The 13,808-nt window shown below is 41.5% G+C and overlaps 1 protein-coding gene across 1 annotated transcript in view; it reads right to left on the bottom strand.

Annotated features, from left to right (window-relative positions):
• Positions 1-13,808, bottom strand: part of LOC139916950 (mediator of RNA polymerase II transcription subunit 13-like) — a 91,053-nt gene that overhangs the window by 64,657 nt on the left and 12,588 nt on the right. The window contains exon 2 of the mRNA XM_078288498.1: positions 12,353-12,590. Coding sequence (XP_078144624.1) covers positions 12,353-12,590 — 238 coding nt within the window. The remainder of the gene's footprint in view (positions 1-12,352; positions 12,591-13,808) is intronic.

Raw genomic sequence — 13,808 nt, 5'->3', positions numbered from 1 at the left:
CCTGCAGCTGGATAGATCTTTAAATTTTAGATATTGTGATGGTCCTTCGTATGTGACTGTACTAAAATGACAAACTTAACAGTTATACGTCACACCAATTAGTACAAATTTGGTTCAACTGCTAATTATCCATCATGCGGTTATTGACTATAGTGGTCGTTGTCAAAATGATATGTTGCTTAAAACTCTCACAGCAGAGCGTAATACTTTTAGGGTCGGCAGTGGCCTCATGGTTAATGAAGCTAGCTTGTGACTTTAGGATGAGCAGTGTGGATCCTGGCTGGGTTAATCCAGGTAGGGGAAGCGAAGTGGACATGTGGTCTCCCTTCCCTCAACAACTGCTGTTGAGATGCACTTGAGCAAAACACTTAATCCCCCATTGCTCCAGCGGAGGGTCAAAAGTAGAAGATTGTGGCTGTGCTGGGCAGCTTCCAGGTGTGAGCGGCTGTCGCTAAAAAAGTGCATACCTGCTCAGCAAATCTGCCCTGGAAAAATAAAGGTTTAAAAACATGTATACAGGAAAGAGGCAGACTTTGAAATGTATTTTACTGGAGCATATGTATTCAACTTTACAGTGCAAAATAGCTGTTCTGTGGTCAGTTAATTTATCCTGCCAGTAATTCAAACAGTCTCTAGTATGGACCAGTGTTGGGGAAAGACTAACTAGTTACTTTACTTCGTTACTTGCCCTAAATAGTAACTAGTTACTTCACTAAGTTAGTCTTTATTAGTACTAACTCATTAGACTACTTTGAAGTTACCCACTTAAAAACACGCCTTTAAAATAAGTCTGCTGATGTCCTCACTCTAGAAATCATCACTGAGTTCACAATCTACTGTTATCTGAAGAAAAAATTAATCTCTGAAAGACATGGTAGCTTTCATTTATTTGGTTACCACTGATACACGATAAACTAGTAAGATTACAGAGGAAGCCTTAATTGATCATGTCTGGTTTTATAATAAACAGCAGATAGCGCTCACAACACATTGGCAAGTGCCTCCAATGCAAAATGCAAGTTTGAGAACTGATTACATAAATTGGAAAACGAAACATTTAGTTACTCGTTACCACAAAAAAGTAATCTGAATACTCTAATAACACGTTACACTGGTGAGACACACAGCACTTCCAACATGAAACACTCCTGGCAGGAATTTAAGGTTATTCTACTGCTGCACTCACTGGAAGGCCTAAAATGTAACACTAAAATACTACATTTCCTCTAGTATGAAATAGTAAATAGGCAGGTAGATTCCTAAAATAAACAGGACATTACGTGAAGCACATTAATAACTGAGCATCCCGGCCAGCAGATCCATAGCTGTAATGACCTCGCTCTAACCTGTATTTCTGAAGCAGGTGGCAAGTGGTGAAGAGGTCTCGTCTCCACAGGCCAGATTATGAGTTCACAGCCAGACGTGGACAGATGGAGGCAGAGGTTAGCGCTCCCTCCTGCGCTCTGCTACACACACACACATTTGGCAACCATTTTTTCACAGGACAATTACCTTGCGACCTCTGCCAGCCCACACACACTCTTGGCCAATTACGGATACACACAAGGAACGATAGGAGTCACAGTCGAGCCACATACACATGCAAACCTGCACAAGATCAGGTGTGTACATGGGCGCGCGCACGCACACACACACACACACACACACACACACACATACACAAATACACACACCACAACCCCTCCAGCTCCCAAAAATATGGCAACCAGCTCTTTTTCTGAAGGGCACAGCCCCCAGCCGCAGAAGATAGACAGACAGAGACTGTCCCCTTCATATTTGGCAGGGATTTTTCATTGCCTTGTTTAAAACCGATGCCTGAAGTCGTGTCCAATTCATTCCCTCCCTGTTCTGTTAATTCCATTATCTCTGATTATTTTCTCATAAGCATTATTGCTCTAATCCACTTGTTGGTCACAGATCTTTGTTGCGCCAGCGAACCGTCGCGCTGATAACGGATGCGTGCAACCTGCTTTTTCAATTTTCAACTCCTATCTCAGTTTGCTCTCACTTTCGGTGGCAACTGTGATGAGAGCAGAAGTACACCAAGTGATCCTGAGAGTCAGTTTAAAGTAAGATAATGACAATAAAGTGCGCTTAACAAATCACTCGTAGGCAAGTGATTCGTTAACTCGGTTCTGCAAATGTAAATTGATTGATGCATAAGAGAACAAAGATATATTATATTATCTCCCTATTGCATTTTATCCCTGTGCCATTTAGCTTGTAGTTCTACACAAATCATTTTTTAATTAAATATGCACATAATTTCTCTGAGATGGTGGTTAAGACTCCCATCTCTGGAACAACATATACCCCCAGCTAGGATTGATTCCAGTCAGAATATTTTCTGCTGGGTTTCCCCTACTTTGTATTCCTCTCAGCCCTACTACAGTTTCAATAAAGAGTGTGGAGGACCCACTCTCCTTAAAAAGCACATACATATCTAGTCCATTCATTTCCAATGAGAACCTTAATATGAGCGCAACACAAATACCATACAAAACCACTTTCAATAATCTGACAGGGTTACACTGAATATAATGGATCAGTGTAAAGTAACCGATGTCCGTGTTCTGCAACTATCTATTGCAATATAGATATTATGATACTTATTTAATGTGGCATGGAGCTGCCTGGGATGCACAAGACAACATTTTATAGCAGTCTCACATTTAAGTATTCTCATCTCAGGACATAAATAAATAAGCTGCACCTGCTACGCAGCGCTAAGTGAACGGCCTCCTCCTCTTCTTCCTCCTCTAGCACTCACCTTGACCACATGCTGTGTTGGTGGCGTGCAGGAGCAGCGCTGATGGTGTTCAATGTCATCAGCCCAAAGCTTTCTGCTGGAGAAGCTCCTCACTAGTTACTACTACACCCACACACTCCTCAGCAAATCCATCATCAATCTTATTATACCACTCCGGTGTCATTTTGAATTAAGCATATTTGTGGGCTGACAAAACAATTTAACATTTCCATTTTACTGAGCTAGCTGATGCTCTTATTCAGAGTAATTTAGAGTGAGGGCAAGAGCAGAATCATTTTAAATGAATAGATCACCAACCCATAATAAGGACTGCGAGGGTCAGAGACACACAGTTCCCGGATAGTAGATGTAACAAATAATAATTTATGATAAAGGATGTCTGCAAATGTCATTAGTTATATTTAATACTTTTTAAGACCTTTTTAATTCCAGTCAGAATGGAATACAAGAAAAACAAGACTAAGAGTCTAACAGCCCCGCGACACTGAATTTTGTGGAAGCGTCCCTGCCGGAAATCAAACAAATCCCTGCGGCACACTTTCACCCACGTGACCAAAAGTGGTGAACTGAGTGACCGACCCTGCATGCATGCTAAAAATGCATTTAAAAAAAGATGAAAACAAAAATAACTGTAGACCTATCAGAACACAGCATAACTCACTGGAAAAACACATGCACTGAGAAACCACAACATTTTTATGGATTCTAAAGTGAGTCTTAAACTTACAATGCTATATTTAACTGCATTCGAGACCTTATAGGTCTTGAGTTCAGTCAATATGATTTAAGATATTTTAAGACTTTTTCAGGCCCTGCAGACACCCTGAAAGAAGAGCTAGGTAAAGCAATACGAGCTAAGACGCTTAAAAAAGACAGGAGCATTTTCTGAGCAAGTAGTGGAGAAAGATACTGGAAAGAGAGATGAATGATTCAGGGGGAGAGGGAGATGTAAAGTATTTTTTTTGAAGAGATACATTTTCAGGTTATTATGGAGGATAGGAATGATTCCACCATTGAGACCGAGGGAGAGAGGTTGAGGCCGAGTAGAGCTACGGCAAGGCCATTGCAAGGAATGTGCAGGGAATAAGGGGACGGTAGTAGCAGAGCGCAGAGCATGAACAGGAGTCTAGGGCCAAGGAAAGACCTGAAGGTCTGGCTATTAGTGGCCTTGTATGCGAGAACCAAGGTTTTGAATTTGCCACAAGCAGCCATGGGCATGGTGTAGGAGCAGAGTGATGGGAGAGATCGGGGACATCGAAGACAATTGTGGCTGCAGCGTTCGTGAGGGGATACAGGGACTGAAGAGAGTCCTCCAGCAGCCCAGTCAGGAGGAAGAAGAGACTTGAGATGGGTTTGAAGGAGCTGGGCGGAGTCCCTGGTGAGGAAGGGTCTGATTTGTCAAAAGTGGCAGAATGTAAAGCTGCAGGATCGGGTTGTGGCCACGATGTTGGCCCCACACAACAGCTGGTTGTCTAGATCACACTGAGATTCTTGGCAGTGTGGACAGGAGTCGCTGTGGTGTTGTCAGTATTGATAAAGAGGTCTTGCAGACGGCGGGTTTTGCCACAGAAGGAGAACAGCTCAGCCTCGTCAAGGTTGAGCTTAAAGTGGTGGACAAACAACCAACTGGAGATGTCAGGTAGGCAAGTGCAGATGAACGCTGCGTGCCTAAGATGAAACTTTATTGATCCCCGTGTGGAATCTGCCTGGCTTTCGGAGGACGGAAAGGAGAGGTAGAGTTTAGTGTTGTTGCTCTCACAATAGGAGAAGAAGTTGTCAGATGTGAAGACAGAGCCAGAACAGAAAGTACAGAAAGAGAAGAGGAGGAGGCCCAGTGCTGAACCCTGGGGAACCCCGGGTATCCGTTAAAGACAGAAACCCTCTCAGTGGTCTATCAGGTGACCGAGCGTTTCAGAAGTAAATAGAAGATGCAAAACAGAAGGAAGAAATGAATAAATAGGAGGCTAAGAAGATGAGGCAAGTTTCCCCACAGCTTCAGCCAATGGTATGCTTTGATGGACATTTAATTCTTAATAGCTGTGATATCCATGTTGATTTTGATTTTCAGGTAGCTGAATGCTTTTACTCATGCTAGCAGTATTACTCATCTCTGCAGACTCAAAAGGTTTCGCTGCACTGTCGTGTTGCACTGATAACTGATTTCACATCAGCACTCACACATTTTGAGTTGAATTATAGATGATTATGGAGTTAAATGAAAATGGTAAACCACTTGCATCTGCAGTACAGCAGATTGTGTTTATGTATCAGATGCACATAATAGCTTATCATTCACTGGATACCATGCAGATCAGGAACGTGGCAGAAACACCACCAAAAAGCAAAAGTGAAATTAACAGCAGTTATGTGTCTAAAAAATGTAATCCTGGAACTCCCTGTAAAATCATCTGATAATCTGCACATCACAAAATGTCTGATTCTACAACTAAGGAGAAATTTCATCATTTCATCTCTCTATGTGTTTCCTTTATGGAATAGACTGGCTGATATAGGTCATACTGCAACAAGACCCCTACATACATCCCAGCTAACACATAGCAGCAATGTAACCTATTTGGACTTTTTGGTAATTTCATAATTTACCAGCTGACAATGTTGTGGCTACTTTGTATGGTAGTAATTTTATTTCCTCCCCATTTCAGAATCACCAACTCCAACCATGTTGTAGTTACATGCATTGATCAGATCAAGATAGATTTAATCTCTCAATTAAAGATGGACAATTGACCCAGTATTGTTATTATTGTGAATATTATTTATACTGTAGTGAACCTGCCAGGCAGGTTTAAATTCTGCGTTAGGTGAAGGTGTCAAGCTAGCCAGAATGAAAGAAAAAGGAGTTCCAGTCACAGTTTTCAAAATAAACCCTTTTTGATGACCATATGTCTTTTTTGAGTAATAATATACCGCAATAATAGGTTTTTTTTTCACAGTGAAAAATTTTAGACCTTAATTTGAAGGCTAAATTGGCTAACTTCTGGTCTTATTCTGGCTATCTCTGGCTGCTTGACACAGCTGCTGACTGTGTTTCTGGAGGTTGTATGCAGCCAGCTGTTGACTAAGTGTTATGGAAATGTGATAAATGACTCTCTTTGAGTCAAGACTCATGATTACAGGCTAGCTGATGTTATCAGCAGTTACACGTTGTGATAAGTTACATGTCAATGCATAATTCTGCAAGAGAGTTGCCATATTAGTAAGTCCAAAGCCGCAGTCTATCCCTACCCACATAATGGTATTACTGCAAATTACATTACCAGCTGGTGAATGGTGAAAAAACACAACTTACTCTACCCAGTTGATGTCACTTTATTCAAATTGACAATATTATAATTTATGGTGCCATTGATCATAACTCCATTAGTCCATTATATTAAAAATATTGAACTGACAATGTTATAATTAAATATATCATATTTGATATTTGAATAATCAATACAATATTTCAATGCATTTTGTGTGTGTGTGTGTGTGTGTGTGTGTGTGTGTGTGTGTGTGTGTGTGTGTGTGTGAGAGAGAGAGAGAGAGAGAGAGTACTAGTGTGTGTTTGGGTGTGGTGTGTGTGTGTGTGTGTGTGTGTGTGTGTGTGTGTGTGCATGACTGCTTATGTGCGTGTGTGTGCATGTATGTTTATGACTCATATCCAGTGTGTGTCACATGCTTTGTGGCTGTGCTGGCAACATGCTGATGACGCAGCTCATTCACCACCACATTACATTCCCATGAATTTTGTCGCCAACTGTACTCAGCCCACACTCTACTTTTGATATTTTACATATTATAGGCCAATTTGAACTGATTTTAAGACCCAGGGGAAGCCTGAGTGCACAACATGCATTGGACATGATGTTTAAATACTCGACATTGAACCAAAGACAATGGCACAGAGTGCTGGGGCGAAGTGAGAGAGAGGAACGGAGAGGTAACACTAGATCATAGGCTGCCCATGTCCCTGGCACCATCTCAAAGGCATGATTTATTTAGACTTAACCTCCAGTGAAAAGATATATCACCTTTAAAAAATATCAAGACATTTCATGTTTTTTCTACACTACTGTACAATACCTTACTCAAGTCATACTGCATGATTCATGGGCACCTGGTCAGGACAGCCAGGTTAAGCTTGGGCTCACTGTCTTAGTTTATTGTGATCCATATATGGAAATAGAGTAGCAGAGGGGGGGTCAGCCAAGCCTGCCCTGGCACTTTAGATGGCATCAAATGGGCCATTTGATGCCAGTGAAAAAGGGGGGAGTTACCATGACGACTATGGCAGGAGAGGCACATGTCTCTATAAAGACGGGCTAGTAGTGGTGCAAGCGAGTATTGGCCTAGCTACAACAAATATAATTGGCTGAAAGCAGTAACTAATTTCCCTTATCTATCTAACTGCTCAAACATATTACTCTAATTTAATGTTTGCATGAATAATACGGCAACCAAATATGTCTTTTCATTTCATGTTTTCATCTTTTGTTTGAGATGCTAGTTAGTAAAGTGTCTACCAGGCTGGCTCACTGTGTAAGTGTGACACCTAATTGCAAATAATAAGATCTACATGACTGAATGTGAAAGACACCTTCAACTCTAGGCGATCTGATAAGAAAGTGCACAATTGTCAAAAGTGGTTGCCTAACACTTTTGTTGCCTGGTTCAACAAGCTTATTTTGAATGGGTTTTGAGAACTTACACCAGAGAAAAAACATCCGCCAGTGGGGTTTTGTTCCCTGTCATGCTTAAAAAAAATATTGTAGTCCTACTTAGAGTTCAAAATCACAGAACAAGGGAAACTGCAAACAGCTTTTTGAGTGATATAGTTATTTAAGTATGAGGCAGAGCAAAAAGTGCAGTGACAGGAGATGTGAGATGGATGAGGCAACAGCTCTCTATGGTGTTGCACAATCTTGATAGCAAAGGGAAAAGGAAAGAGAGCAGTTGTGATGAAAAAGTTAAGTAAAATTAGCATGGACTGAACTCTGTAGGCAAATAATCCTGGATTAATCATTCTGTCAGATTTTTAAATGACGCATTAGGCAATTTACTGTGCACAGGATTTACTATTATTACGTTACTAACATTACAAATTGTAATTTATAATGTCACTACATTTGTAAATAATGACCAAAAACAAATTTTGGCCCATGGTCAACCATTTATACTACATTTCAACCTTTGGCCTTCGATGTCAAAAAGTTTGGACACTCCTGCTCTAAGGGCGTCTTACCCAGAGTACTCCCCTTCCCTTGCCAATAATATGTCAGCAGGCCCATTTGTCCTCTCAAGCTCTATTCAGGTCCCAGTTTGACCTTTGGCTCCCTGTGCACCTCCCTGCACCAGGCCAGCTGCACTGACTTCCCCGCACCCCATCTATCTGGATGTATCTCATTAAGTGGTAAAAAAATTGTGCAAAACATGCCCATTAATTTGGTCTGAGTGGCCGATTTGACCGCCAACTATATTGCTGAGATTATGGGAATAACCCCATTAACTGACAAACTCACTCACATTACACACAACGTACCAGCCCCAACTGTCCAAACAGAAGTAAACTCTTTGGATGCATACTTTGAATGGGACATGTAGAATTTGGATTCATTGGATTGGATTTGATTCAAACATTATGACAAACTATAATAACTGTTTTGGTAGCTCAAATTACATGTTGACAATGGCAGGTTTTGCATTTTTTTTTTTTTTTGCCATTTAGCGAGATACACCCAGATAAAGGGGGTGTTCCTCATGAATAGTGAGGGGAGGGGTCAAGACAGGATAGGGAAGAGGAGGGGTTTAGTGGGGCACCCACGTTTAAGAACTCTGCTCATTGTGTGTGTGTGTGTGTGTGTGTGTGTGTGTGTGTGTGTGTAGCACTGAGCAGCAGAGAGAGAGGTTAGCTCCATACCGACCTCCTGCCCACCCCACCACACCTTCCCCCTCTAGTCTTTGACTGTGCGCCACACACACCTACACCCCAGCAGTTTCTCCCACGCTTCATCTGATAAGCAGGAAGCCCTTCCCTCCCTCCTCCTCCTCCCTGACACAAACACTCTCCCTCACACACATACACACACACACACACACACACACATACAGGAGACTGGGGGCCCCCTGCTGTAGCGGACTTGGCTCTGTCGTGTTAGTAACAGAAACATTAGTGGACTGCTGTTGGATATCTTGCAGAAGTTATGCAGTCATCACTAACCTCCACAACTAGAACTACCTCCACCACCAACATAGCCGTGTATTTTATCTCCCTTGTAATACCAGCTCCCGGTTCTCCGGCGCTTTGGCCATTTGGATGGATATGAGTGTGATGTGGAGGAGGAGAGATAGCCAAAGGCGTATATCAGCGGACTCAACCCGGGGTCCATCACTTTCCTTTTATTAAAGACATCACATGAATGGATGCTGATGTTTTATGTAATGGCCAGGTCAGCCAGAAAAAGAGAGGGACAGAGAGAGGAGAGTGAGAGAGAGAGGCAGGGAGGGAGATAAGAAAGGAGAGGGAGGAAGTGAGGGAGAAATGGAATGAGGTACTACAGACAGAGAAGGGTGAAAAAGGGAGAGAGACATGAGGCGGGAGACAAGCAGGCAGGCACACAGCACAAGGGAGAGGTTGGGAAGGGGACGACTTCAGGTGGGTTGCACTTTCAGCCTCGACAATACTTTGATATATTTTGTGTGTTACAACTCATTCTAATTTGGAAAAGATCCAATTTCACTTTAACAACTAAAAACAATTTTTCCCATCCCAAGTGCTATTTTCACCTGTTAATAGGAATTAATCTAGGCAGAATGCATTGTAAAAGCAGGTAGACTTGTGAGATTTTGCAGGGGAAGAAAAGTCTTATTATCATGATGGTGATTACATGCAGTGTGAGTGTTTGTGTACATCTGTTGCTTTGCAGAGTAGACCTCAAGAGTCCTCAAGAGTCCACCCACACCAACACAGGCTCACTATAATTGGCCATGTCACACGTGTCACATTAAATTAATGGTAATACTGATGCCCACTGGTATCTAATAGATAACATTTACATAAAATAGATTTGACTTCAGAGACAGATTTGACTTCAAAACCCATATATTTTTATTATAATAGTAAACTCACATAACCTACGCTGCCCAAAGGCAACTAACCTTTTCTCACATAATAATGTACAAAAGTCTTAGCTTAAAAATAAACGTAAGGTACAGCAAGTTGCTTCCAGGCTGTGCCAAAGAACAAATGCTACATAGCACCAGATTCACTAGCTGTCATTCAGAGACTTTATTTGCTAGCCTATGTAGAACCAAGCAAACTACATCCCAAACAAAACAGATGTTGTGTCTGGACTTTGACATTTGACTGGTTGATACGTTTCTAGTGTCAGTTAAATATTTGGAGAAAAATCATGGCTTTCTCATCAGTGGATTTCACACCAGCACATATATCTCCACGGGGAGCTTATGGATATTAGGGCAAGTGGCAGCCATGGAAATGAGCCAGTGAGACCAATAGGCACAGAATTTAGTGGACTGGTGCCACATCTAAAATGTGCTTTAGCCATCATCTGTCGTTGGCTCTGGACTTGGCTTATGATATATATATTTAGGCTTCAAAAGTGAAATGCATCCTAAAAAGTCTGACTACGCTAAAAACTAAACAAATGACCGGGAATATTGTTTGTCTTGTTTTTTTGTTTTTGTTTACATGCACTTTGGAATGCTCTGGGATGTATTTTGGATGATTGGCATTGCATTTCAGGACAGCTTCAGGGCAGCAATGAAAATGTTAGGGTGGACTCCTGTTAGTGTTGCAAAACAAAAAGCAATTGAAATCTAAAATGTATCTTTCTACATTACATGCGCTTGTGCAGTCAAAGCCATATCTCTTACTCTAAAGGTGCCTGCAGGCAGCAGGTGGTTACCGCTGCCGCCTCCATTATGTTCAATGTACACACAGCGGAGCGGCACAGGTGGTGAAGGTGGCTGCAACTCACAGGTATTGCGCTCACAGGTTTGCACATGGCTTTTAGCTGCCACCGCCTGAGTTGAAGGATGTTCAGCTTTTACAGCTCGCCACCTCTCTTTCGATCAGAGAGCGTTTCCGTTATCATGGCAACCACACCGAAGAAAGTTTCAGAATTGTATGACGCCTCTATACAGGTCTATAGAGATCTAAATAAAAAAACACTGGGCATTCATTTGTGTTTACAGCTTGTGGGAGAGCCTCTTACTTGTCTCTGTTTTGGTTTAATTCAAAGTATACTATGCAAACATACTAAAACGCTTGCCACGGTGGCAATGTTGCGCCCTCTGTGCCTCCCAGTCAAAACCTAGAACATCAACATCACTGCGCGGCAGAGCCTGCGGGTTTGCGCACGTCTGCATGCACCTACCTCAAGAGCTCTCCCCAGTACCAGCAAGAGCATTTCTCAAATATCTGCTGCACCACCCAAATGCCCTTTCACAGTCACCTTTCATAGGTAAATGAAGAATTCACTTCTCAGCATCGCTCCAACCACTTCATCACATATTCCTGCTTTTTCCTCCCAACTGTTGTTCTGCTGATGCCAAACCCATTTCATAAGCCAGCCCTCTCCTATTGCCTCCTCTCCCTGTCTCCTCAAGGCTTAGTCAATAAGTTAGAGTTCTCTGCACGTGCACAGCTAGATAATGCAAATGTTTCTATAAATAGGGACAATAGTGCTGACAGTAGCATTCTTTCAAGTGAGATATCTCAGGGTAATTGCACAAACACTAGCAAATACACACACACACACATTCACATACACACACAGTAAACACTGGCAAGAAAAATCTACTCTATTGCTGTGTGCTTCATCATAGTGATTGCCCTGAAGCAGCATATATAAACTGAAATGCAACACAAACACATTTCAGATATATACCATACAAGGCCAAATATAGGACTACTCTACACAAAACAGATCAAATCTGCGCGACACATCTTAAATCAACAGCATGCAGCCCAAATCTGCACCAGACTACACAGCTTGAATTTGCATTATACTATACAGTTCAACCCAAGGCTAGACAGCACAGCTCGAGTACATGCAGTACGCACCACACTGTAAAACTCAAACAGGCACTATGCCACACTATAAAACTCAAATGTATTATGATAAGCTCTGCAACGTACACTACATTACTCTCCACTACACTACAGTGCAATACTGGACACCATTGAAATTTGCGCTGGCCCACACTACATTACTCAGTTTTAGATTCCATTCCATCACACAACTCATATTTTCACTACTAGGCCTACTCTATACAATTAAATTTGACATTAAATATACTACACCACTCAAAAAACAGGACAAAAATTACAGTGTTACAAGACTAAACAAGGAAAACTGCTGCATTCCATGTAATCTTTCCCCAGTCTACATAATTCAATGCAACATAATAAAAAGCAACAATATAAATTATAAATATAAACATATATTCAATTTCCAGAGCGTAAACGGCAGCCGAAGTCAAGATAGACGGGATGGAAAATAATTGAGATGGATCATCTCTGTTTCTCTCGCTCACCCTCCAGCTCATGATGAATGACATCAGCGAGGTTGGGCTCTTCACCCCACCAGAAGATCCACAGCTCCTTGGCATCAGGCTTGACTTTGCGGCGCCACACACACAGCAGGTTGGCCTGCACACAGCGCATGAAGCTGCGCAGCACCGGGTCGTCCTGGGCCGGCGCCGAGATCACCGGCCCGTACTCCCCCCCACCGCGGAAGCTGTAGCACCGCCATTTAATGCCCGTCAACTCCGCCTGGGAGAGAGAGAGAGAGAGAGAGAGGGAGAGAGAGAGAGAGAGAGAGAGAAATGAGGAAGAGAAGAGAAGAGAAGAGAAGAAAAGAGGAGAAGAGAAGAGAAGAATTTTAACATGATAATCTAGATTGCAGCATACAAAATGTTAAATATATATCAAGACATCATTGTTCATCATTGACCTTGCTAATTAAAATTAAATTAAATTGAATGCTGATAATCAGTAATTGTCATTCAAGAACAATAAATATCTATTCAACTGAAATTGTTAAAGATATTTCCAATTTGCCTGATATTTTTTATTAATAATAATTAAAATATAAATTAAAATATAATTAACATAAATTAATTATACAAGTATTGTCAGTATATTTAGCAGTAATATGTTACATTTAGATCATATAATTAGTTAATAGTTCTTGTTATTATCATATCATAGCATAGTAGCTTTACATTTAAATTTTAAGGAATTATGTCCTATAACAGATTTCACATACACATGAGTATAGTCACTTCTTGGCATTTCTGAAAGATTCTTTTTTTGTTGTTTGTTTTGTTTTGTTTTGTTTTTAATGACATAGTCATGCATAAAACCATTGAGTGATTTCATTGTTATTATTGAAGTCACCAGTTTGCCATGGTAATGATGCAGCCTATTTACGCTGTAGATATTGTGTTTCACATGAAAGAGAGCTTTACACAATGCTAATTCAATCAATAACTGCACAGAGGTTGTTCAATGATGTTATACTTTCACCGGCTTCCTGTTTACACGGCTAGGATCTTTGTGTGAATGTAAATACATTTGTTGTCTCCCTATTGTGTTGCACCGCTGCTGTAATGATACAATAAAGCCTATGTAACCATGGCAGAGAAAGAGGAAAAGGTAGAGAGTAACAGCAAGACATAAAAGATGGCCATGAGTAAAATATTGGGAGTTAACTGCTAAGGGAGAGACAGCACTGAAATATAGAGATAGCTACAAAGAGTCAGAGAGACATGAGGAGGAGAAACGGTGTCAGGGTCAATGGCAGGAGCCTGGACCGGTGACTGACATCTTCTCCATTTAATCTAATGGTGTGAAAGGTGTTTATGTTGCCTTTCAGGCGCTTGGGGTCGGAGGCTTGGAGGCACGCCGCCATGATGCATCTAGTGATGATGAGCCAGTAAAAGGGGCATTCTCTTCCCCCAGAGTCAGTAAACAGATGCAAAGACACAC

Source organism: Centroberyx gerrardi, chromosome 2, assembly GCF_048128805.1.
Source record: "Centroberyx gerrardi isolate f3 chromosome 2, fCenGer3.hap1.cur.20231027, whole genome shotgun sequence".
In the NCBI taxonomy this organism is placed as follows: Eukaryota; Metazoa; Chordata; class Actinopteri; order Beryciformes; family Berycidae; genus Centroberyx; species Centroberyx gerrardi.
This window is presented reverse-complemented; position numbering and strand designations above follow the sequence as displayed.